The 27,669-nt window shown below is 33.8% G+C and overlaps 3 protein-coding genes across 3 annotated transcripts; 1 reads left to right on the forward strand and 2 right to left on the reverse strand.

Moving 5' to 3' along the window:
* The first annotated feature begins 11,694 nt into the window (after window positions 1-11,694).
* On the forward strand, window positions 11,695-17,075 carry LOC110420927 (transcription factor EMB1444-like). The gene is made up of 10 exons (XM_021434344.2): window positions 11,695-12,449; window positions 13,159-13,359; window positions 13,712-13,805; window positions 13,903-13,944; window positions 14,139-14,198; window positions 14,643-15,731; window positions 15,836-15,937; window positions 16,299-16,445; window positions 16,546-16,671; window positions 16,767-17,075. Exons 1-10 carry the CDS (start codon window positions 12,352-12,354, stop codon window positions 16,854-16,856), a joined length of 2,049 nt encoding a protein of 682 aa, XP_021290019.1. The 5' UTR covers window positions 11,695-12,351; the 3' UTR covers window positions 16,857-17,075.
* On the reverse strand, window positions 16,852-21,453 carry LOC110420928 (ultraviolet-B receptor UVR8-like). The gene is made up of 11 exons (XM_021434345.2): window positions 21,114-21,453; window positions 20,764-20,837; window positions 20,563-20,647; window positions 19,954-20,085; window positions 19,622-19,858; window positions 19,209-19,448; window positions 18,867-18,910; window positions 18,312-18,494; window positions 17,877-17,967; window positions 17,417-17,460; window positions 16,852-17,326 (listed from the first exon to the last, which is right to left on the reverse strand). Exons 1-11 carry the CDS (start codon window positions 21,307-21,309, stop codon window positions 17,189-17,191), a joined length of 1,464 nt encoding a protein of 487 aa, XP_021290020.1. The 5' UTR covers window positions 21,310-21,453; the 3' UTR covers window positions 16,852-17,188.
* A 3,181-nt stretch (window positions 21,454-24,634) lies between these two features.
* On the reverse strand, window positions 24,635-26,523 carry LOC110420929 (tropinone reductase homolog At5g06060-like). The gene is made up of 5 exons (XM_021434346.1): window positions 26,371-26,523; window positions 26,018-26,225; window positions 25,347-25,563; window positions 25,153-25,259; window positions 24,635-25,059 (listed from the first exon to the last, which is right to left on the reverse strand). The coding sequence occupies exons 1-5, from the start codon at window positions 26,457-26,459 to the stop codon at window positions 24,841-24,843; spliced, it is 840 nt and encodes a 279-aa protein (XP_021290021.1). The 5' UTR covers window positions 26,460-26,523; the 3' UTR covers window positions 24,635-24,840.
* Window positions 26,524-27,669: the final 1,146 nt, after the last annotated feature.

The raw sequence follows: 27,669 nt of genomic DNA on the forward strand, positions 1-27,669 counted from the left end.
AAGCATTTCTTATTGCAGCAACAATATCTCATCTCCATGACTTTAGAAAATTTTATACAACTAGCTATTCCTTGCTTTGATGGTCACTATGATCATTAGAGCATGTTGATGGAAAACTTCCTCAAGTGCAAATATTTTTGGCAAGTTGTTAGTGTTAGAGTAGAAGATTTAGCAATTGGTACACCTCTATCAAATGCACAGAAGGCAAAAATAAAAGGCTTAAAGTTAAAAGATTTGAAGGTAAAAGACTATCTATTCTGGGCAATTGATCGATCTATCTTGAAAACAATTCTTAGCAAAGACACTTCCAAGTAGATTTGAGATTTCATGAAGAAGAAATTGAATGGATTAATAGGGCAAAAATGTAACAGCTTTAAGCACTTCGTTCAAAGTTTTAAACACTTCGAATGAAAATAGAGGAGTCTGTCTCTAAGTTTCTCTCAAGAACAATGGCGATTATCAACAAGATGCATGTCCATGGAGAAAAAATGGAGCACGTGACAGTGGTGGAAAGGATTCTACGATCAATGACACCAAAGTTTAACTATGTAGTTTGTGCAATTGAAGAATCCAAGAATCTTGATGATCTTTCAATTGATGACTTGCAAGGATCGTTGTTGGTTCATGAATAAAAGTTAAGTTTTCAAGACAAAGGAGAACAAGCTTTGAAAGCCTCTAGCAATAATTCATCTTCCACATCGAATAGTTTAAACCGAGGAAGAGGAAAAGGTAGAAAATGAGGTAAAAGTAGAAATAGAGGAAACCAAAATTGTTGGCAACAACACAACTTTGAGAAATGTCATTTAAACAATACCCAAAGAAGAGGAAGAGAAAGAAGAAGAGGTCAAAGCAATTACTGATCAAAGCTAGTGGAGAAATCTCACATTGAGTGCTACAGATGCCATAGGTATGGTCATTATATGTCCAAATGTCAGATAGATTCATCCAAAGAAAGTGGTGGAAGAGCTGACTTTGCAGAAACAGAAGAAAATGTGTCGTTGTTAATGGTTTGTCATGCCAAGGAGGAAACTCATAAGAATTTATAATACCTAGACACAGGCTGTAGCAATCATATGTTTGGAGACAAGTCTGCATTTTCTTATTTGGATGAATTCTACCTTGATATTGTGAGGTTCAAGATAACTCCAAGGTATCTATGGTAGGGAAAGGCAAGGTAACTATCCAAGCTAAAGAAAATCTTGTTCACTATATCACTATTGTTCTCTTTGTTCTAGAATTAAGAACAAATTTGCTTAGTGTGGGGCAACTTCAAGAAAAGGGATATGTAATCTCTATAAAAAATGGAGCCTGCAAAATTGAAGATGAAAAGTTAGGCTTAATAGCTTAGGTTAGCATGACAGCTAGCCACATGTTTCCACTTTATCTTCACAACACCATTCATTCTTGCTTCAATACAAAATTGAATGAAAAAGCTTGGCTGTGGCATTTTCGCTATGGACATCTAAATTTTGGTTAATTAAAGATACTTCATCAAAAGAATATGGTGACTAGTCTCCCTTAAATAGCAGCTTCTCCTCAAGTTTGTGAATAATGTGTTGTTAATAAACGACATTGTGCTCAATTTTCACGAGGAAAATCATGGAGAGCAAGAAACCCTTTGAAGTTAATCCATTCAAACATTTGCAGGCCAATCAATCCAACTTCGAATAGAGGTAACAGGTATTTGATTACTTTTATTGATGACTACAACTAGAAAATACGGATTTATTTTTTGAAAGAAAAATCTGAAGCTTTTTTGACCTTTAAGAATTATAAGGTGCTTATTAAAAAAGAAGTTGGTATCTTGATAGAGGTTCTTCACACTGATCGTGATGGAGAATACACCTCACATGAATTTGTAGTTTTTTGCAAAACTTATGGCATCAAAAAGCCACTTACAACAACTTATACACCACAACAAAATGGTGTTTATGAAAGAAAGAATCATATCATCCTTAATATGGTGGAGAGTCTATTGTTAAGGAGTGGAGTTTTAAAATTTTTTTGGCCTGAAGCAATTAACTGGAGTGTGCATATTTTGAATAAAAGTATTTTGAATAAAAGCCCCACACTCATTAAAAATATAACACCAAAAGAGGCATGGAGCAAACATAGACCAACTGTCTATCACTTTAGGATTTTCGATTGTATTGCATATGCCCACATTCTAGATCAAAGGAGGAGTAAGCTTGACGATAAAGGAGAAAAATGTGTTTTTCTTAGTGTTAGTGAGCAATCAAAAGCTTACAAGCTCTAAAATCCCAACCCATTATTAGTTGTGATATTGTGCTTGATAAAGAAAGAACCTGGCCTTGGAATGAGACAAGTGTTAGACGAAATTCGGGTATCCTAGTAGATTTTGATGATGAAAATAAAATACAAAAACCTACAAGGAATTTGCAACCATTAACAAATTTGCAAATTGATCCAAGATATGTTAAGCACACATCAATGGCAATAGTAGAAGAAGGGCAATCACAATGCATCAAGAGAAAACCAGAATGGATGAGTGACTATGAGGTACCTGAATCTTATCAGTCTGATGATTCACTTGTACGTTTTGTTCCATTTTCAGATTGTGATCCTATAGCCTTTAAAGATGCTTGAAGAACCAAAATGGCAGAAATCAATGGATGATGAAATCTCAACCATAGAAAAAAATAACACTTGGGAATTGACAGATCTTCCAAGCAATCAAAAGACGATTCGAGTCAAATGGGTATACAAGATGAAATTTGAAGAGAATGGTGAAGTTGATATATACAAGGCACACTTGGTTGGTAAAGGCTACAAGCCAACGTACGATGTTGATTACAAAGAAGTTTTTTCTCCAGCCTCAAGGCGTGATACAATTAGATTGGTGATTATATTGGCTGCACAACACTCATGACCTATTTTTTAGTTAGATGTAAAATCAACATTCTTACATGGTGAGCTACAAAAAGAGGTATTTATCAATCAACCTCCTGGTTATGTGAAGCTTGGTAATGAGCATAAAATGTATAAATTAAAAAAGGCTTTATATGGACTCAAACAAGTTCCAAGAACTTGGTATAGTAGTATAGATGCTTATTTTTCACTGAGGGAATTTAGAAAATGTCCATATGAGCATACACTTTACATAAAAAATGAAGATGGAGGGAAAATTTTTATTGTATGTTTATATGTTGATGATTTAATTTATATTGGAAATGATGAGGCTATGTTTAAAGACTTTAAGCAATCTATGATGGTTGAATTTGATATGTCTGATCTTGCAATCATCCACTATTTTCTTGGTATTAAAGTGGAGCATTTTACTACTGGGATTTTTATCTCTCAAAAGAAATATATTCAAGAAATTTTGAGACGGATTTCAAATGAAGGATTGTGATTCAGTGAATACTCCTACTGAATTTGGTTTAAAGCTAACAAGAGATCTTGAAGAAAGAAAGGTGGATGGCACTCTCTACAAGCAAATAGTGGGAAGCTTGATGTATTTGACTATAATAAGACCGGACATAATGCATGTTGTTAGTCTCATTAGTAGATACAAGGAGAGTTCAAGGGAAGTACATATTTTGGTTGCCAACGTACTATGGAATTTGGACTGTTCTACAAGAAAGGAAAGAAGTTAGACCTAATTTGTTTTACAGATAGTGATTATGCAAGAGATCAAGATGATAGAAAAAGCACATTGGGTTTTGTCTTTATGCTTGGTTCTAGGGCTATTTCATGGTCATCAAGGAAACAACCAATCGTCGCTCTGTCAACAATTGAAGCTAAATTTGTTGCTGCAACTTCATGTGCATGTCAAGTTGTATGGTTGAAAAGAATTCTTGAAGATCTCTGTTTGAGAAATGAAAAACCCATAGTCATTTACTATGACAATAGTTCTACAATCAAACTTTCAAAAAAATCTAGTTTTACATGAAAGAAATAAGCATATTGATGTTGGATACCATTTTCTGCGTGATCTTTATAACAATAGGATAATTGATTTGGTGTTTTGCAAAAACAAAGATCAAGTGGCTGATATTTTGAATAGATCGCTTAAGCAGGATGTCTTTGTGAAGTTTCGAATAATGCTTGGAGTATGCTCTTCAAAGGATGTTGTTCAAGGGAGGGCATAGCTGAAGTGTCAAAGTTCATTTATTCATAAACTGATTTATGCAGATATTAGAGGGTGTTAAGAGTTATCTATTTCTTAATGGTTTGTTATCTTGTCCTAATCTTTAGAATGTTAAAAGATAGTGGATTGTTTGAAGTATTTGTTTATAGTGGATCATTTAAAGTGATTACGTTTTTACTATTTTATAGTGGTTAGTGGTGAATGTTAGTAGTTAGTTAATAATATTCTTATGATGTAATGTCTATTTATAGGTTATTTTCTATCAATTATAATTAGAGTGTTTTCATATTTCCTTTTCATATGTGTTTTCTATTAATCAAATCTTTGTAAACATTATAATATTATTTTTTAATATATTGATTTATTATATATATATATATGGTAATAATATCTTTGTGGGATTGCAGTAAAAGAGAAAAAGAAACAAGAACATAGATTTGGAGAGGAAGTAATTTTCACCTCGTGATTCCAAATAGGGCGGCATATGCATGCATTTTGGTACTTGAACCTCGTTAACTGTTTTCCAATTAAAATCAAACACGTATTCCTGTTATACTTTGGCACTGATCTGTTGCCGTCATTGGCCATACCCACACCACCAACCGCCCCTCACTTCTCTTCACTTTGTCGGCCGCTTTAATCCTAATTTTTCACCTTTTTTTGTTCTTTCCACTGTTTCTGACATGCTTGCTTTGCAGTTTGCACGTGTAGAGGGTTTTGCAAGCTGGATAGTGCCAGTGACTCTGGCATCTCATCTCTTATCCAAATCGAAACCCTCTTATTACTAATAGGAATGAATTAACTCATTCAACTAATCATCCCTTGTTGTAATCTTTGCTTGTAACTGCATAATCCCCCATTAGTTTTTTAATATATATTATTAAATAAGATGAATAGTACTTCGCTGACATCTTTTATTATTGCTAAATATGTTGTTATCGAACTTAATCCAAATGCTTAAGGAGTTTAAGAAGTCCATCTTAGAGGAGGTGACTATGTGATTTTAAATTCTTGATAATTATGGCTTGTCAAAGTACTTATAATTAGTGGTGGAATCAAAGTGATGATAGGAGTGACGACTGTCATTTTTCAGTTTTTTAATTTTTTTATTATAATATGTATAAAGTTGAAATATTTTAAATATATAATTGATTATCTTTTAGTCATTTTTTATATTAAATTATAAATCTGTCATTATTTATAATAGAACAAATATGTGCATGATCCAAATACGACTCCATTTTATCTCTCTCTTTGTTCTTCCTCCTTTGGATCCTTATTTGCTTAAATATCAAGGAAGGAATCATGGGAAAAACATTTGATGTCATCGTTTCATTGCAAGAAAATACATGACAAAGGTTGACATTGTAATGGGATTTGCTTAACTTCACTAATATAATTACAATAACATAATAATTAAAGAAAGACTAATTATAATTAATCTCTACTGGGTAGCAATGGAAAAACAGAAAGTATAGTGGACCACAAGGCCGCCATTGTCGTCCTAATAGCATTGCATAATTAAAAATAATTAGATAAATTAAAGGTCGTCGCTACTTTTCTTTCAACTGAAATTATTATTCATTATTCATTATTTATTATTATTATTAACATCACTATGGTGTTTTACTTTTAATTTTGTTAAGTTATGGAAGTTAAGTATGTCTGCATTATTTTATTTTGTTTAAAAATGTCAACTTACCCTACAAATTAATAATTTTCCTTATCTTCTTTATTTAATTACCACCCCCCAAGAGAAAAAAAAAGAAAAATTTAAAATTCTCTTGTCTTGTCTAAGGTGAGAGAAACCCATAGACACGTGGTCAAATCAATGTTATAATAAATATAAAAGTTATTACAGATTAATTTTACTATATTTAAATATTTGATTTAATAATAAATATATGCAATAGTTTATTTAAAAATCAAATTTTGACTCTTTCGAAAATAAAAAAAATAATTCTAGAATATCAGCAACAAACAACAATATTTTTTTTATGTTGAGACATAGTTTATCATTTCTGTTGGACTAAAATTCATCTTATTTTAATTATACAAATTGTCTTAATCTCATAGGTTTATGAGGACATTCCGCTCTAAAAATCAGCTTTAGTATAAATTTTTTTTTTGCAAATGGGCACATGTTCGATGTATGTAACTCCATAAGGTCGCCTTCATCCATATAGGTTAGGAGAGAGTTGCTTAATTATTTGTAATTAAAATTTTATCTTCTGAGATGAACAGATGATGAAATCACAGTGATTTCTCCTTTACTTATCAACAATTTCTATTGTCTTCTAATCACTTAATCTCCAAATTAAGAATATATTATTGTAAGTGTGGATCCACCATCCATCTCTTTCATTAGGTTTAATATTGCAACGATTAGAATTATTATTATTATTATTATTTTGATTTCATGATCTCTCTTATAGGTGGAAGGTTCACTTTCGTCATTTGATAACTATACCTAATTTTATAAGTTAGATCGACTTAGTTTTTTGCCTTGCCACCTTTAATATTAATTTGGTAAAATTTCATCCATAATTCATGATGTTTCAATTTTTCTCACATAATATCATGCGTTTTTTTTCTCAATTAATTCTAGGTGGATAAATTTTGTTCTCGGAAAGGGTTATATCAATAATTTTACTTAATAAAATTATCAAAATTCACTTAGTTTAAAAGTTGGTATATTTGTTCAAATTTACTAGTATTTTATTAATTTATTAGAAAAATGAACGGTGTACCTCTTTTGAGAACAAACTAATCATCTACAGGAATTAATTGAGGAAAAACCAAAGAAGATGCTATGTGAGAAAAGTTGAAAGCATAACATATTTACTCATGTTAATTTTACATTAAAAAAAGATTACGTTTCATTTAAATTTAATTATTGTCTTTTTCATTTTTCCATTCTGAATTGCAAATTGCATGTGAACATCTAGGCGTCTCCATCTTCCATGACAGCAGCTTCCTTTGATAAACTAAGTAAAATTTTTTTATCTTCTGATATGAATGATAGTGAGATCACAGTGATTCTCCTCCACTTATCATCAATTGTCTTTAACGATCAGCACTTAATTTCCAAATTAAGAACATATTCTTATAGGTGTGGATCCATCACCCATCTCTTTCATTAGGTTTAATGCGGAGATTAGAATTATTAATCTTTCGATTTCATCTCTTATACATCAAACCTTCATTCATTTGATAAGTATACCTACTTTTATAACTAAGTTCGTCTCAATCTTTTAGCTTGCCATCTTAAATATTAATTAGGTAAAACTCCGTTTATAGTATAGTTTATGTCATTTTGACTTTTCCTAGATGGTTTTTGTGTTTTTTTTTTCTTGATTAGTCTCCTGTGAATAAAATTACGTCATTAATTTTAACCGATTAAATTATATTCTCATTTTTAAAGTTAATTTATTTATTTTCACTTAAATATTTTGATAAATTCATTAAAATAATTAATGGTTAAACCCTGTCCGAGAGATAAAAAAAAAAGAAACAACATGTTATGTAAAACAAGTTGAAGTCTCACGAAATCTAAGTGAAATTTACTTATACTAAGTTTACATTAAAAGAAAGGTTGAGTTGAATTTCAGCTTAATTATTGTCCTTTTTCTTGTTCCATTATAAATTGCAAATTGCATGTTAACATCAAGGAGTTTTCTCCATCTTCGATCAGTGACAGCAGCTTGCATATTGCCCTAGTTCTCTCATGCTGGTTCGATTTTACTGTGTTCGCAATATTAAATAAGCCATTAATTAACCAAGTGGTTTATTATTTTACTATCTAAGAGTGGGAAATAGTCAAATTTGTCGGTCCAATCATTTTTCCAACGCCAATATTATTAAGCAGACAAAAAATTTCTCAATTCATAATGTCAACATTGTCTGCTTTGCGTGATTCATCAAAGTTGAACAATGTGGAGCTGTTCAGTTAAACTTTAGTTTTACAAGAACTAAAATTTATGTTTATTATTGAATCAATTTGGTTAATCCAATAACAACAAGTAGAGTGTTTCCGTATAAATAAATATACGATAAACTATTTATATATATTTGATATATTATCAATATACAAATGAAATGGTAATAATTGATTTATTCATATTATATAAAATTTATACAGTAATATTGCATCAAATATAAGTTATATGATAAATTATATATTTATGTTTCGTATTGAAATCAATGTTACTTGTTCGGGCATCATTTTCATATGGCCCTAAGCGATTACATCGAAGTAGATGCATAGGATCTTCCATGAATCATTTGGTGATGCATGGAGTGACTTTCACTCCATCATATACAAGTTGGTGGCTTTGGGAGGTCTGGTCATTTTCTTCTGTTACATTTTATGCATGTCATCTCAAAACCATATACTTTTTTGAGTTTGGTCAACCTAAAATGATGGTGTGTTAATCTAGCCAACGAGAGCTCTCTTTCCATCACTTTCCCTTCCATCTCTCTTTCTCATTGTCATGTTGTGGAAGAGTTTGGATTGGATATGAACTTGACTTGTCAAGTAGTATGCTCAATTCTCACAAGTTAGGTCAACGTCTGCCAAGGGCCAAAGGAAATATGTTCATTCATTTTAGCCTTAATCAAAGTTTATTATGCATTAAGGAAATTTTCAGGTTATAATTCATTATAACAAAATGTTAACCGATATCTATAAGTAAATATTGGTTATGGTGATATTTATAACCGATATCTATATATGTCTCTGTTAATTGATTTTCATGATAATTAAATAACAGAAGATAAGTTTGGAATTAGAATCAATATGTAGTTATTGTTTAGGGGTTAAATGCTCAAATTGAGACTAAATGTTCATGTACTTTTTTAATCAAAAGTTAAACATTTCAATTGTAACAATCAAGGGTTAGATGTTTTCGATTTCTTATAATTAAAAACTAAGTTGACAAGTGAATGGATTATATATCATATGCGACAGAAAATTATGTAAGCTGGTGACATGTAAATCTTCTTACAGTTTCCTAGCATGTAATACACAACACAACTTTTTTAATTTATTTTTTTTAGTATTCAAAGTTGCAGAATTATTTTCTAACTTGAACTAACAGCTTTAAGCCACAATCCATGCCTGACATTCAAGCATCAAATCCCTTAAACTGTTCAAATATTCTAAATTTCCAAGCTTTCAAATATTTTCCAACTATCATTAAGTTTAACACAACCACATTACTACCCTAGCAGCTCCAAATACCAAGATTAAGATCAATACCCAATATTTAAAACTTAGACTCTTACCTTTGAAACTTCAATTTCCTCTTTGCACCGCCTCCAGCAAGTCCTTCAGTGCAAACTTTCCAATTGCTTGTTAATAGTTTCTCCTATTTCCGAAACTCTATTTGGAGAGGTCAAGATTCTTCAAAGGTTGTCTTTAAAATGGCGGATCCTTCAAGTATTTGCCTCTCTTAAAAATCTTCAATTTATTCAATTCCTTTGGTAGCTCAAATGTTTTTGGAAGGGTTTTTAGGAGAAAGTAAGGCAATCATTTGGTTCATGCAAGGGGCAGACTTGACTAAAACATATAATTTTTTTTTAACGTAACTCTTGTTTCTCTTTTTGTTATATGTCAAGTTAAAAATTTAGTTATCATATATTATATAAAAAAAATTAATTATTATATACCATATTAAAAATTTAATTGTTATACACTATATTAAAAATTTAATCATTACATACCATATTGAAAATTTAATATCTACATCATGCGCGTGTCTTATACGCGTTGTATATTTTTCACCTTAACCTTTAATTGTAAAGAATCAAAAAATATTTGACCTTTAATTGTTGCACTTAAAATATTTAACCTTTGATTAAAAAAGTGTCTAAATATTTAATCTCAATTTAAATATTTAACCTCATTCAGGTCATCGAAAGAAAAAAAAAAAAAAGAGAAAGGAAATTTTCATTCAAGTTGCCGCGTAAATTAGAACTGGGAGAAGTGTCACATTTGAAAGAAATGTATGCAACTAATTAGATCTCCCGAAATATGGAGAAGAAAGACTTGGATATTATCATAATATTATTAGTAATAGATACTCTAAAGGTCAAAAGGCTGCTAAAGAATATATAAGTATACAACAATAAAACCTACCCCATATATTTTAACATTTCGTATTAATAATAAGAAGATTAATTTATGTTTGTAATTATAGTGGGTTGGTTTCAATTGACGAAAGCAAGAAAAAAAAAAACCCTTCAATTATTTGTTTAATAAATCATTGCATTTGACTTGGCATGTGCATAAAAAATAAAAGAAAAAACACTAAGTATCCTTTGAAATTAGAATATGAATAATTAGCATATGTATTATGTAACACGAATTAATAACTAAGGGAGTTATTATTTATATATTTGACATTTTTAGAAAAATTAAATAAGATAAGAATGATCACACTAGCATTTTTTATGAATTAACACTTTTGACATTATATTAGAATATATATATATATATATATATTGTGAAACCCTATTGAGTGTCAAATATTAATGTAAATGTTAAAATTTATATAAGTATTTAATTTTAAAAAAATTTATATACATATTTAAATCAATTAATGATATAAGTTTAAGCTTTCGCGAGCAATGTCATTTAAGTTCAAAAAGTTTATTAGGCCAATGATACTTAGACTCGAGTTATTACCACTTTATATTTACTAATTAAAATATATATGTTTTAAATAATTGATTTTAAAAAGATTTAAGATAAAAATTTTAAATTTTAATATATTTTTATATTAAAATTTAATTTTTTATAAAATAAAGAGTAAAATATCCTTATCTTTTAAGTTTTAACCAAAATTTTAAACGGATTCATTAGTTTTCGAAAATTCTAAACAGATTCATTAGTTTTCGAAATAAATATTTTATTTTAAAAAAATATCTTTCGTTGTATACATAAATCTAGACGTTAATTAATCATTGATTTGATGACGTGATAATATTGAAATAATAAATTTATTTTTTATTAATTTTAAAATTATTATCATATAATTTTTTATTAATTAAAAAAAGAATGCACCGATTGGTGCTACTGAAGGGAGATCGGTGCTCCCCAAGAGAGAGGAGCATTGATAAGTGCTCCATCTATTGGGGGTGATCCCTTTTTTTATTTTTTTTAAATATAATAATAATAATTTTAAAATTAATAAAAAAAGTATTTTAATTTTTTTTATAATATTTGTTAATGATGTTTATATTTTTGAAATAGAATATTTATTTTAAAAATTAATAAATTTTTATTAAAATTTTGATTAAAATTAAAAAATACGAGAGTATTTTGCCTTGATATAAATGATGGAATTTTTTAATAAGCATAAGGAAGTATTATTATATAATTAAATGAAAAGACCCAATTAATTTGTGGGTCCAGATATGCACTGTGTGTGCTAGAGTTATGAAATCTGACTTTGGACAAATTTGAAATCCGATTTTATTTCATTTATATTATATTTTATCTTGAATTAGTGTATGTTTCATGGTGACCGGTCACCGGTGGCGGGTCAAGCAAACTATATATAAAAGCAGAATGTTAAAGCCGTTTGGAAGTGCATTGCGTCTTTAGAAGGAGTGGAAAAGCTAATTTCCCACACACTCTCTCTCTCACTTTGATTCTTCTTTTTTGTTCATATCTGTTTCTACAGTGTCGATTAAGACCATCTTTTCAGCAAATATATAAAGGTTTTTAATCATGGAATCCAACGAATTCGAACATCTCTATCTTCTTTGATCCCCTTCACAAATTCCCTTTCTTTTTCATCTTTTCTAAATGCCCAAAGCTCTCAAACTTATTTTCGCTTTCGTTTCTTTTTTCGGTTTTAAAGTTTCCGAGCTTCAACTTTTGCTTTGGAAGTTTGGGTTTTTTAATGGATTGTTCATTGGAAGTTGCTAAAATGGAGATGGGTTTGGTTTTTCACGTTGTTTAATTGTTTGTAGTAAGAGAATTGCTTGTTCTTTGGTGAGAAAAGAAGTGTTTTTTTTTTTTTTAATTTTCTTTTAGCAAGATGGGGTTTTTGCTGGTTTGTTCAACAGGGCCACCGATAAAACGAAGGGCAGGATTGAGAATAAAACAGGCGGGTCGAGGGTCGTATCGTGGTAGCTAGAGGAAGGCTAAATTTTGAGTTGTAGTGAGTAATTGGTTTTTAGAGTGTAATAGACAATCTGTGTGTTTTTTAGTTGAAACCTGTTGAAGAAAAATGGGGACTAGTGCTTTAAGGCAGTTGTTGAAGAGTTTTTGCGGCAATTCACCTTGGAAATATGCTGTGCTTTGGAAGCTATGGCACCGGAGCCCTATGTAAGTTTCTCCTTTAGGGTTAATTATAAGAAAAAATGTACTAATCTTTGTTATGTCTGAATTTTAACTTGTTCAAATGTCTTGATGTAGATGGGGCGGCTTCATTCTCTTTGAAATACTATTATTTTTAGGCATAAATTGTTGTTATTACTACAATTTTTGATGGGGCATATGATCACTTTCATGGTTTTATGAGGATGTTGGTTAACTAGCCTATACAGATTCTCCTGGACTTAAACGTATAAACTTTTGGGAACCTTTGCTCTCATAGCATTCCACTTAGCAGCTACTGAATGATGCGTTTGTAACTAAAGAGACAAAAAGAAATAACGGTGTGGACTGTAATTGGGGTTTTCTTTTAATAGCAAAACCACGGATAAAGGACAAGCATTCAGCTTTGCGATAGTTCTATGAGGCGTATTGGATGCTAGTTTGCAAATATACCTATCAATCCTCTAACAGCATCTGCCATTACTGGACAAGGCCTTTGAGACTCCATAGGCAAATAGAATTATCTTGTACCTTTTTTCTCATATTGCCAACATTTTGTGGCGGTCAAAATATTTGCATTAGGAAATTAATATGTCATGATTCTCATTTTTGTTACATCACTTGATTGCGATTTTAAACTAGTTTTGACTCCCCCGCCCGCCAACCTCTCTATTGTGTGTGGGTTGTGTGTTTTACAAGTTGCCTTTGTTGATTTCAGGAGTTTGACCTGGGAAGATGCGTATTGTGTTTATCCAAGACCAAGAGAATCTGTGGAAAGTATCTCAAGTGATGTTTATTCTAACATTGAAATCATCCCATCACACTTTGAAACGAGCATCCATGATGGTTGTTTTGGAGGATACCCAATTGGCCTCGTGGTGGCTAATATGTCACATCTTAAGTATGCATGGGGAGAAGGGTAAAATGTTGATCTTAACTTTCATTATTACTAGTCGTGTTTGTTTCTCGTGATACAATAACATTTTTACTTTCTGGATATTAAACTGCCCATTGTTTATGGCTCTTCCTGAATGGTAGTTTTAGTTTTAAGCCTCAAGAAATTAATTTTGCAGGGGATTTCCTCTAGCTCTCATGCTACCATTATCCTAAATTTATTATTCTGCTCATCACCATCTACTTGCACCTCTCTCTCTCTCTCTCTCTCTCTCTCTCTGTTGCTTGGGAAGATGTTACCGAGCCAAAATTTGCTCTTACAAGTCAGTTCTTTGGAGATGAAACTTCTGGTGACTTTGAATCTCTAAATTTATCAGGGTTGTTGGCAAAGTGGCATATACAGGGAAGCACTGCTGGGTTTCCTATGATGACATTTTCACTGGCAAAGCCAACTCGAAGTTGGTTCCTGAGGTAAGTTTCTAATAATGATACATGATTTGTTTAAGATGGTTACAGTTCTGCAAATGACAGATAACATACGTTACAAGTGTTATTTTTCAATTGCCAGTGTCCAGAGGAATGGCTACTACAGTTTGCCTCAGGAATCAAGGTAACATAATCTTGTGCTGCACCTTACTAGCAAGTCTAGATCAATATTTCAGCTACTCCAGGTTCATGCTTCCATGTACACAATGGTGCACATGTTTGCATGTGTTTAATTAGTGCAGGCTTGATGATGAAGTTAGCTGCTCCATTTTAGATCTTTAAAACAGATGGTATTGATTATTTGTGATGCTTCTGCAGACTATTGTGCTGGTGCCTGTGCTTCCACATGGAGTTTTACAATTTGGATCATTGGAGATGGTGTGTATTTGTTCTAAAACTTTCTTATTGGCTATAATAGTATTCTGGTCTCAATGGGTACTTAGATATGTTGTTGTGAAATTTTAAGTTTCCTGTGTCTCTGTCAGTTCTATTAACCTGCACTGTATACAAGAACATCAGAATGGTTTCAATCTCAAGATTTCTAAGAATGTGGTCTTGAGATCCACGTGAACAGCCAGTGCAATAATTAATGATGCCTGGAGATGAAACTATTATTTTCCCCACTGCAACCCCCCTCCCAAATGAAAAAAAGGACAATCTGTTATGCTGCCTCCATAAGAGATGTCACTGTATATGTTTCTTCGTGTGAGTATGTGCGATTGTTTGTGTAGCAATTGGTGGGTGATTGTGTTGCAGTTATGTAAGTGGTGCTTTTGTCGTATATGTTTCTTATGTTCTGTTTTTTTCCCCGTCCATCAACAGGTTCCTGAAGATTTATCCATTCCTGCATACATCAAAGATAGATTTTCCTGCAAGGACATTAGCGTTCAGTTACCATCATCCCTAACGTCAAGTCTTTTGGAGAAGTTGGAAGAGTCTTCAAGTGCATCGATTAGCCCGCTGAACTCGGAAGATTCAAAAGCTGTTGATGGTATCAAGGCATTAAGCATTCAGAATGCATTTCAGGTGCCTGAAATAGATCTGCCAGAGGTTCTTGAAAGTGAGGGTGAAAATAAGATCAGTGTCCCACCAGTTAGCCTCAGTGAAGTATCATCACCGCTAAGCCAATCTATAAATTCCTACCAGCTGGCAATGGGGGAGAGTGAACTGTTTGGTTTGTCTTGTATTAAGGAAGAATTGCAGGCAAATCCTGAATGCAATGGTTACACTGTGGGAGAGTGTGGAGAAATCTTAGATGGAGTTACATATCCTTACCCTGCCAGTGATTTGCTGGAACCATCCTTTGGAGACTATAGTGTTTATGATGCTGGTTTCCTTAGCTTTCCCAAAGATTGTGAATTGCACAAGGCACTTGGACCAGCCTTTGAAAAACAGAGCAATGAATACTTTTGGGAGTCATCTTTTTTGACTGAGGATGTATTTAGAGATCTCTTTGATGACATTGAGCCCTCATTCGCTAAAGGAGGTGATGCAGAGTATCTGTTACAAGCTGTGGTTGGCCACGTATATGATGGTTCTGTTGACATTGCTAATAGATCCAATCATTTCATGACATCAACAGGACAACTTCCTGTGTCTACTCGACCTCAAAGTGTGATGGGTGATTCAATTCCAGTGAGCCGAGGTACTTCTGCACTTGTTGGTGAGGCAAAAAATAATTCTAGTTCTAAGACTTCAGTTTCTGTCAAGAGTACAGTGAGCACATTAACTGATGATAAGAATCTGGGAAAAGATTGCTATTACATGCAATCCAGAAAAGGACAAAAGCAATCCAGTGTCACCAAAAGAAGGGTTAGACCTGGTGATAACCCAAGGCCAAGACCAAGGGATAGACAAATGATACAGGATCGGCTTAAGGAGCTACGAGAACTTGTTCCAAATGGTGATAAGGTCAGTACTTCCTCTGAGTTAGTATCTATTGTGCTTCTTATATGTCGATGCTCATCTGTATTTTTTATGCTATCTAAGTCAATATACTTTTCTTACAAATTCAGTATAGCATTGATGCTCTCTTGGATCACACTGTTAAACACATGCGGTATTTGAGTAGTGTGACCAACCAAGCTGAGAAATTGAAGCAATGGGCACATCGGGAGGTATGTGCAGTCTAAATTAATAATATTTAAATGAAACAGTTGCATTTTTAATTTTACTAAAACTATCCTTTTCTCCAATGCCCTTTCCAATTACATTTTCGTTTTCTTTATTTTATTTTTCCATGGCATCCTCAAAATAATTACAACTATTTTCAAATTGGATATCCTAAGATGTGTAAGATGGAGCTCTGACTGGTAGAGTCATGGTCATTAGAGCTCAAACTCTAGGGTTTTGCTTTGAGGTCAAGAACCTTGGAGTAAAAGTCAAGATTAGCTATGTAGTTCAAATCAACCATTATTTTCTGGTGTTATGAGCTCAAGGCAGTCAGAAGTGCTGAGCTGCGAATGTTATGCTCTGCAGGTGACTGTTCGCAAGAATATGAGATCATCTGAAAGCAAAGATTGTTATCAAATTGGAGCAAGCTGGGCGTTTGAGATTGGAGACAAACTAAAAGCATGCCCCATCGTTGTGGAAGATCTTGCACACCCAGGCCACTTCCTCATAGAGGTCTGTTCTGCGTAGCATAACATGAATATGTTAAGAAACTGTGCAATAATGTCCATATTGCTTGATTTTAAAGTTAATTGCTAAACTACATCCACTGCAGATGCTATGCAATGAGCATTGTCTGTTCCTGGAGATTGCTCAGGTGATCCGAAGTTTCAATTTAACAATCTTGAAGGGCGTGATGGAGAGCTGTGCAAACAATACGTGGGCTCATTTCATTGTTGAGGTATCAGATAGCTTTTAAGTATGTGTTTTGACCATAACGGTATTTACCATGTCACAGTGGCAAACATTTCTGAGACATAACTACACTGCATGCAGGCTTCTAGGGGCTTTCACAGACTGGATATTTTCTGGCCTTTGATGCAGCTTTTACAGCGTCAAAGAAATCCCATTTCAAGCAAGATTTAGTGATGAATAATTCACTCTCTGTTTTCCCACTTCGAGCAAACTTAAAAAGGCATATTTGTCCACACAACTTTGTACCACCAGGCAAAGGAATGACATACCTACTAATTATCTAATGTATCAGTACTAGTTTTTATTGTTCGTGTACAAATTAATGCAGCTGGCACTGCAATCTGCTGTTAAAGACAAACTAGCCCCTGAAAGAATGAGTACATGCTTTAATGGATGTGCAAACAGCAATATGTACAGTCGTACACTAAGGCGATGATTACATCAAAGAACCCTGACCAGTCAGTGCATCTCTACCCTACCAAAACTGTTCCTCTTCGATCTTATCAAGAATTGGGGGCCCAAATTGGTGTTTCTGCCAGCAATAGCGTGTGCCACCAACCACAAGCAACATTTTTTGGTAGGCAACCGTCTATGGGAACCGGAGCAGGAGTGTTACGGTCGATTGTATCACCCAGACCAAGCTGCATGCAGGCAACCAAGAGTATGAATTTGACGTTTGTGCTGATGACATATGTCCGGTAGCTAAGTAGAGTGGGTGATTAACATCATACCTGACCGTACTTATTCCAACCCCAGCTGAGTACTCGGCCATCATCTGGGAAGAAAAACAATAAGCAATCTTAGGCCAGAAACTTACGAAACGCAGTTAAATTTTATAATTCTTAGTAATATGTCGATCTTCTCTCTGATTGTTTAAGCAAACCGCCAGAATCTATAATATTTTCTTGTGTGTCTATAGCGTAGATGCCCTTAGACAACTTCTAAGCCCCTTGTAATTTGTGTTTACCCTTCCCCTTGTAATTTGTGTTAATCCTTCTGGTTTTTGAATTACTTCCACTACCAAATGTATGTATTGTCTTGTTAGCTATGAAGCCCTTGCACAAATTCGACACCCCTAAAAAACTTGAGGAATATGAATACCAGCAGCAATAAACCAAGAGCTCGTTCTCTTGCCTATCACTTCTTCCTTATGGATGATTCCTAGGGTACTTTGTGTAGTCATAGTCATACCTGTAAGTATAACACTGTGGCGGGCCCCGCATGATACCATCTTTGCATGCTTGCCCTCCAAACTTGTGGCATCCAATTGCCTTGGTGACGTCTGAAGCAGACATGGAAACAACTAATTAGTTCTGGAACTTCGCAAGATACCTTGAAAAATTCTTGAATATTTTTACATGCATATTGATGAAAACGTGGAGCAAGAAGCTTAATTCTGACAATAAAAATGAATAAGAACGAACCAGCTCGAAAGTCATTTCAATCTGGTTAATAGCTTAATTCAAATGGTGGTCAATTCCTAGGCTTTGTTTCTGTATCATACAAAGAAAATGAAAGGGACTGCTCATTCTAGCATTTTGGCAATGACATATATACTTCTTGCTTCCATTGTCCCCTGCTGGAGTAGATGACCAAAGTGAAATAGAAAACAGCGTTTAAATATACCTCAGCCTGCTCAGCACCAGTACCCAGCTGTCCAAACTGATTACCACCAAAGGCATATACTTGGCCATCAACAGCTACGCAGACAGTATGCCACAGGCCAGCAGCAACTCCTAGGACTTGTATACCCGATAAAGAAGAAACGCAAGTTGGTTTCAAAAGATCACTTGTACTTCCTTGGCCACACTGGACAAAAAGAGGCAGAATAATTTTAGTTTCACAGGCAAAATGGATAAACTATAATAATGTAAAGCATTGAGGGTTAGTTTGGTTACAATGCGGGTCATATATGACTAAACATATGAGATAAAGTGTCAGATGCCAATAACATGGTTTTAGTTACCCCCCCTATTTCCACATATGTATGTATGTATGTATGTATGTATCAACCCCCCATATTTCCATATATATAGATAAGGTGGAGCAATGTTAGAAAGTGCATCATTTTATCCATTCATCTCACTACAAGGGCCCAAAATGAAATAAGGAATAAAATGGCAGAATGAAAATTACTACCAACAACAACATAAGTAATAGATTCACATTTACAATATTCACCTGCCCATAAAGTCCCCAACCGAAGGTAAGTAAAGCTCCAGCATCTACAGTGGAAAAAGTGATAAAGGACAGTCAGAATATATCAATGGTATTTAACATCTTTATCCAATCTCAGAAAAACAAGCCAAGAATGCAACTAAAACGTTTGTGATCAACTTGCAACCAGAATCAACCTTAGGAGATCCATATCAGAGAAATATAAGCTAGAATTATCTCGATGAAGGTCATAGCCATTGTTGAACTATAGTTGCAAAATCATAGCGAATTAAACCAGTATGTTTAATTTATGGGAAAAAAAAAACCGTAAAGCAATGTAATGAAATTCTACCACCTAATGCTGACCTGTTATTACTGCACTATGCCGACCTCCACAAGTGATTTCCTTCACATAGCTTCCATACGCTTTAGAAAGTTGCATTTGTGAACTCAAGCTTCCTTGATGAACTGCTAGAGACCTATCTTTTCCAGAAGTAGTTTGTTCAATGCATGGTATGAGGTGCGGAGAAGACACCATTTTTATTCGGGAACCTAGGCCTAGCTGTCCTTCACCTCCATAGCCCCAACCCCAGACCTGTCCCATATCTGAAACCTCGGTAAAAATATGATGCATCAGGTGTCTTGCTTTAGATCAAAAATCTTCCATATCTTCGTACTTCATACAACCTACAAAACTATATGGTGTGATGACAAGAGGCGGCTTCTTCACCTGAAAATACAACTGTCCAGGCTGGTGACCCAAGATGTAGTTTATTTACCTGACAGTGCTAAAGTATGGCGCCCGCCTGCAGCAACACTTGTGATCTTTACTCCTGGGCCCAGAGTCACGAGACAGGGAGACACAGTGAAAAATTCATCTCCAGAAGCTAAGCTTTCATGTTCTTCTGTTGCTGCAGATATTCTTCTTCGCTTTGCTGTTTCCTCCCCAGCCTTTCGATTCTCTGTTTGAGAAACTGTTCCACCACTTACATTGGATCCTCGCGACTTTGGACTCACTGTAAGAAATTCAACCTCCATAACATTAGTTTGAAACAATTAAAATGGTGCAGCATTTGTTACCATCGAGATAGACAGGCTTCAATGAAATCACCTTGTTCAGTTTGTAAAGTAGTCTGTTTCCCAACAATATCCTTTTCAAAGCTCCCTCCAGTAACCAAATCACAGGTGATTTTCCCAGAGGGGACACACTCCTTCCAGCCCCATGTGTACCCTTCACCTTTATCTGCACATTGAAAATTAGAAAAGCCCATTCAGATTCTGTTTAGATGAAAACATTTTTCAATAAAACAAATAGAGTAAAAACCTGTTTTCATCGCAACAGGCATTCAGGCAAAGCCTCCAGCCGTGGAAAACATATTACTACCAAGCTATGGTCTTAAACAATCTACATAAAGTTATTAAAGAGGCAAGGTCCCTTATCAAGAAGACTATATAAGCACTTCCATTCTAACACATATTCTGTCAATCGGGGAGAATTCAACAACTATTCTCTAAGATATTACCTATATCGCGGTGATGCAAGAACAATGGTCATCAGCATTTCCCAAATAACTTTCAGAATCTTCATCTCTCAACCAGTAAACATAACTTGTGTTCTTGTTTTCTTCGTACCTCAAAGAATTTTATTTGCAAATACTTTATATAAGCTAATCGACATTCTAAGCAAACAAAAGAATAATAGGAACTAGAAAAGAATTACCTGTTACAGAAACACAATGAGCCCAACCAGCAGCTGCCTTCACTATTGAAGCTTCAGTTGGAAGACTGAGCGGCTCTGGCGTTTCCTTAAAAATTATAAAAAAAAAAAATTGTGCCCCCAAAAAGAATATATTGCATTTTATCATTTCAGAGAAACCCTTAATTATTTTAACTCAATAAATTAGAGGATCACTTCAATTACCCCGTGCTTCCCTGATGTCAAGTAGCTTTGCCCTTCATCATCTGCTGAACCCCAAGTTATCAGCTTTCCGCAATCTAAATTTCCAAACAACAAAAAACAAACCAAATCAGCCATTTTTTCAATTAAAGTTCAATCCTTTCTTCAAAATTTTTCTTTATTCAGCAGAACTTTGGCCTAATACTGAAGAATTTTTTTTTTAATTTCAACTTAAACTCTCTTGAATAAATAGATAAAGCTCCTCAAATCCATAACCCAAATTGATTAATCAAAAACTTAGCTTGAAAACATTAACCAAAAAAAATTAAACGTCCTTTGAAAGCAAATTGTGAAAAAAAAAAAAAAGGATTAACCTGAAATGGCCATAGCAAATCCACAACCACCACCACAAACGTCCTTCCACGACGAAGCCGAAGCCGGTAACGGGACGGGAACAGGAGACAACATCGGAGCTTTCTCCGGCGAAGCTGCCGGTAAATATCCCCACATATAAACCGCCATTTCTTTACATTCCTCCATTTTCACTCCTTCTGTTTCATTTCCATTCATTTCTTAACATATTTTAAATGAAACGAATCCTGTTTTTCTTTTTCCTTTTAACTTTCCGGGAAAACAAGGATTCAATGCCGAGAAAATTTTCTGATCCTTTTTTCTGGAAGAGAAGAGAAGAGGAGAGAGAAAATTTAAAAGAGAAACACTGAATTGAAACTGGGGAGGGGGACCGTATCATTTACAGAGAAGTAACGTATGCCACGTCGGATGCCACGTCATTATTCCGACACGTGGCGCTATCATCACCGCGTGTATGGGTTTATTCCTTGTGCGCCACGAGTTCCCTGGAACTTTCTGGAAGGAAGAGAGAGAGAGAGAGAGAGAGAGAGATGACTTTCTTCACGTTTCCTCCTTCCCGGAGCTTGTCTGGTTGGACGCCACGTGGTGGGGCTAACCTACTAAAAGAAAATTCGGTAAATGTTTAAATCCTATTTTAATCTAGGTTTGTGATTTAGATTAGGTTTTAATCATAGTTTAATTGCTCCTATGTTGGCCTTAGGTTCGGGTCGGAACCAAACGCATAGGCACGGTGGGGTTACGTGGCGTCATCTAGATCGTTGGTTTTGGAATAAGTTTTATGATGGAGGGCCACGATGAACATAAACTAAATCATCATTAGCTTAAATATTGGTTCTTCTTTTTTCGTTAATTTAATGATTAATGATGTCAAAAGTAACCAACAGTTCTGCATTACTTTGTCTAATTTTATGGATCCATCTAGAATAATGCAAAAGTTTAATCAAGTTTATTAACCTTATGGTACTAACATATTATAACTAATTAATGGTAGAAGTTTGAATTTGATTCTTTTGTTATATTAATTCAATAATTTTAATTTATTTACATCAATTTTGATAAAATTTAATTCTTATATTTTTATTAAAAAATAATTTAAAAATAATTTATAACAATACTTAAATTCTATTGGTTAACTTGATGAATAATGTAGTATTCTTGACGATGGGATTGATTTTTTTAATCAATCAAAAAAATTATATGTTATTTTAATTAAATAATAATTAAATATTTTTATAATTTTAAAAAATAAATTTTAGTGATTTTTTATTAATAAGTCTCATATAATAAAAAAATCAATTAACATGTTGCATCATCAACAAGAAATCACGTGAACAAATTTCATTATAAAAATTTAATATTGTTATCAACCACAAAATGAAAAAAGTAAACTGAATGTAAATTTCGATTTATAATTAATTTATTGATTTTTGAGAGCTTGAATTATTTTGAATTTAAAATTAATATGTTTTCATTTTATTTTGGACAGTGTCTTTGAATTAGAAGGTCAAGGGCAACAGTTAACCATGACATTATTGTACCATTGGTCAAGTTGTTATAACAAAAGACTTTTAATTAGTAGCTGTAATTAGTCATACTTGGTCGGTTAATGTGATAAGGTAACAACTACTCTTTTATCAGCTAGTGGTTTAATTAATTCTACAACCTAAAACCAAGTGGTTTTATACTTTTGCTGAAATTTGAAAAAAAAAATGGAATATGTTATGTTAATTAATATATAAAGAGTTTTTCGTATATTATCAATTTATTTTAAATTGAATGTTCATCTCAAAAATTTAATATAGATTCAAAAATATATTTTATTTTTATTTATTGATCATTTTATAAGTTTTTTCGTGATTCATGTTACGTGATAAATGTTATTTTTACACGTAATTAAAGTGACGATGAAATAAATCGGTATCAATCATGAGCAACTAAAACCCATAGAAGAAGCTATTACAAGGACTTCATGATACTGCAGAGAAGGGTAAAAGAAACCTGGTTGAAACTAACTGAAAGTTCACAGAATCTGTTGATTTATAATCCATGGTGCAGTTTCATTAGGGCGAATGTTGTCTTTTGCCTACTGACAGGCCAAGTTCTTGGTGACATGATTGGTTGCTTTTGACGAGCACCATATCATTGAGTAAACTTAGAACTTCCATAGAGGCAGAGTCATAATCAATTCAGCTTCTAAGCTAACCAAGAAGCTGCCTGCGTAGAGGGAAAGGTACGGTAATGCTACCACACCCGCAGTGCTTCTATTTCTTGATAATCTCAAAAGGGGTAATGCAAGTTGACATAAAAGGTAACAAACCCTCTTTGATTTGCATTTGAGCTTCCTCATAAGCTGTAATGGAAGCTGAAAATGTGAAGCAATCTGATAAACTTACAAGGATAATTAAAGAGCTAGTCTCTTACGACTGCGAGTTTCTGTCCTGAATCCTGCTCTTCTACATGTTGATCAATGTCATTGCAATGAAAAATTGAACCAAGGAAACGACAAGTAAAACATTGGTGTTATTATCCCCATGCACAAGAGCTGTCCATTCCATTTAGAGACCCATCATTTTGCTCTGCAGTTCTGTGATGTTTGTCTTTCTTATACACTTTTTTTGTTTCACCAGAAGTGACACAATTAGCATATATAGACCAAAGAAGTTAGACCAACGAAAATGCTTGGCTTTCATGAAGTTCCAAGTCCATTTCTTCCCCAGTTTTGTAACTTCTTGTGTGTGTATGATTGTCACGAGTCTTCTAACTCGGATTAAAGATGGGAAGCAGACATTCAACTTAAAGGACAATTATTAATGTGTACCAAACTTTGCCATTACCGAACTCAGGGCCACTTTCTAAGTTTCTGATGCCATAGACCATTGATGGAAACACTTGAAAGCAATGGGAGCCAAAAACTCTTTGATTTTTCAGTGGAATTGGGTCGGCTACTAGGTGGTGTAGCAGGAAGAAATCATCCTACTCCTTAGTGCAGAGTAGTTAGAAGTTGCCCATGGTAGGTTCTGGAAAGGTTTGACCAAATTGACAAGATAGCCATGCAGAATCAATCAGAGACTGATCTGATATGGAAGACCCCAAAAATATGAATTACTTGATTTCCCATTTCTACTGAGGCTCACAATTAGGATCCTATTATGTTGGTGTTCGACAACCTAAGCCCAACGAATATGCTTTTCAACCCAAATCCAACTGGGAGGTTGTCTTCGCCTCAGCTGCTTCAAATAGAAATTCTCCTGGTGTTTTTTTTCCTAATTTTACATCATGTATTTAGTTTTATGTTATTAATTAAAACCCTAAATTCTAATATGAGAAATTTATTAGACATGTTATTAATTAAGCAAGACATCAAATGAGGACAGAAGATTTTCATTCATTCGTTTCTAAGTTTGGAGATTTCAAACGCAAATTGAGATAGTTTTAAATGCATATTTCAACTTTGTTTACCTCTACATGTATCTTCAATCATATGCAATTACATTAATAGAAGCAGCAACAAAGTAGAACAGAAGATGGCAATAATTTCAACCCAAAAATAGCTTAAAAGTTCCAGTTATGAGTTGACACATAACTACATTAAGATTTTAGCAGAAGATATCTGAGTCTTTCAAATGAAACACTTATCCACAATAAGAAAATGTTCCCTGTGAACATCTGGTTGAATTGCTTTAAGGCAATGTTTATGTTGACACACGCTGGTAGCTCGATGCTAGGAATTCAAGGACCAAACGAAGTAAAGCTAAAATTTTGGAATGGCCAACAGCCACCCGCTGTGTACCCTCCATCCACAGAAATAACCTGTCCGGTGATGTATGAGGCAGCAGGAAGGCAAAGGAATGCCACCAATGATGATATCTCTTCAGGCTCTCCCGTCCTCGGCATCGCTGTTCCAGCTATTAGCCTAAGAAATTCGGCAACATAAGGGCTGTCTGGCTCCTGGAAGAAAAACAAAGAGAATCTTGAAACAATTCAAACACTTAAAAGGTATATCTGTAATTCCTCAATTAAGGTATGTTAGAGGTAATATACAGGTATCATGATCGTGGTTTTGACACCCCATGGTGAAACAGTATTCGTCCGAATGTTATCCTTTGCCCACTCACATGCCAAGTTCTTTGTAATTTGGTTGATTGCTCCTGGGAATTGCAACAACCAAGGTCAACTGGTGAGATTTTGGCTAATAGCCTGCAAAACTTAAGCTTGCTAACATCTACATAGTATACCTTTAGATGCTGAATAGGCAGATACTCGAGGTAGAGCCAATGAACCAGCTACAGAGGAGATAAACACAATACTTCCATTTCCTGATGCTTTTAGGAAGGGATGTGCAAGTTGAGAAAGATGATAAGGAGCCTCAACATTGGTGCTCATTACAGTTGAGTAGTCTTCCAGAGTGTGTTCCACACAAGGTTTGAGCATTGTGATTCCAGCGTTATTGACCTGAGGACAAACTTGCTTTCACTTAAATTATTCTAGTAGCTGTACTTCCCCCAAAAGAATAATACCATTTTTATTTTTTAGTATATGAGCCAAGAACTAATCAAATTCCAACCTATTTGACAAGTTGAGATTTCATTTCTAGCATTTATATGTGCAGCCAGGACTATCCAGCAACACTTGTCAACAAGTTAGCAAATCACAGAAGATTAGGTAAAACAAAATAAAGTAGTTCTTTATGGGAATGAACCAAATATTACTCAAACCTTATCTGACTGAGATATTCACCCAGAAGAATTTTAATGTTCAGAACCGCTAGTGGATATGATAGAAAACATGGAGATCAAGGAAGATTGACAGAATAAAGAAAATAAGATAAAACTGAAGACAAGCTAAGGTGGTAGCTGATATAGCTTGGCAAGCCGGGGGAAACAGAAGTTTAGAACTAGAAACTTACGAGGATGTTTAGTTTGCCATCAAAAACAGAGGAGACAGTCTCCATAAGCTTCTTTCTTTGCTCTCTAGATGAGAGATCACAGACAGAACCACTCACTTTAAACCCTTTATTGTGCCATTCTTGTAACCTTTCATTAATCTCTGTCTGGTTCCGGGAACATGTATGAACCACTGCCCCGAGTGCTGCTAGTTCTTCCACAATGGCATACCTGACATTCAGGAAAACAATCAAATTAGTCCACATCGAAAATATCAGTATCAGAATGAATTGAAGTAGCATATGATGTTAGAAACATAAATAAAAAAAACAGAAAGAGAAGAAGAAAAAATAGAGAGAAAGATGGGAGTTCGAACCCTATGCCTCTTGTTCCACCAGTGACAAGGGCAGTCATGCCCTGAAGAGACCATCTTTGATTCTTGCAACCTGGTCCTGCTCCAGCCATTTTAGCACTGCAACTTTCTTCTTCTTTGCTTCAGTTTTTGGAATGAATAGAAAAAACTAACTACTCCCAGTACTTAACAGCTAAAATTGAAACGTGCATAAAACAATTTCTATTAAGAAATTAGCCATAGAAATTATCCATTGGCTGTTGTCAACCCTTTGCCACCCGAACAAAGAAAATTACAATCCAGAAAAAGACAAGCCGTAAACGTCGAAACCATCGAGCTACCTACTTTCTAGCTCATGGCTTCTCTTTCTAACTTGATTCCAGGTCCGGATTAGTGCTCGTTGGGGGCAAAAATCTAGCTAATTTCACTGTTAGATGAATGAGTACATCAGACAGCTGAGTACTGTTACAAATTGTTTAAGAATCTTTCGCAATGGATGAAAAAATCTCAAACCCCGATTTACCATGATTTGATTCTTTACATTGCTAGGAAGGATCCACAGAAAGTAACCTATATTTGATTCTTGGTGTAGAATTGTTAAGTTAGTATTAGCTTTTATTAGCTTAATATAATGCAATTTCAATGTTTAAGATGGCAAGATTGAGAATCTGATGATTATCAGAAAGGCAAGCAGCATCTTTGACCCTGTCATTGGATGATAAAGCAAGTTCTAAAGCCCGCAGGTGAATCAACTCGTGCTTGCCTCTCGCTTCCCACCACTGTATGTCTGAAATATATATATATTATTTCTTAATATTCTTACAACTAAAAAGAATATGGAAAAAGTCAAAGAGTCTCAAGAAATCGTAGTATGAATACTTCTAGACATTAAGCTTTTATCCTTAAAATTTGTATTATTTATAGTAATAATGCATGGAATATAACATACTAAAAGACTATACCGTGACAGCAAACTCTGATATCACACGTTTTGCATTAATTAATAATATATAAAAGATATGTAACAGGGGCGGCGCCTCCCTATGGGATGGCCCCCACAAAAATTAAAATTCTTTTACTAATTATATAAAATTTTTAAAATTTTTTTAATGACCACCTAACATAAATTTTAATTTAACAATTAATACAAATAAAAAATAATCAGATAATTTTATATGCTTGGCTCAATTTTTAATTTTTTTTATTTTTTTAGTTTATATTATTATTATTTATATATTTATTTATTTCTATTCTATTTATTGATATGTTTTAATTTTTTTTAAATTTTTTTTATAAATTTCTATGAACCATTAATCATATTTT

Source organism: Theobroma umbraticum, unplaced genomic scaffold (genome assembly GCF_002168275.2).
Source record: "Theobroma umbraticum cultivar Fairchild unplaced genomic scaffold, ASM216827v3 scaffold_86.0, whole genome shotgun sequence".
NCBI lineage: Eukaryota > Viridiplantae > Streptophyta > Magnoliopsida > Malvales > Malvaceae > Theobroma > Theobroma umbraticum.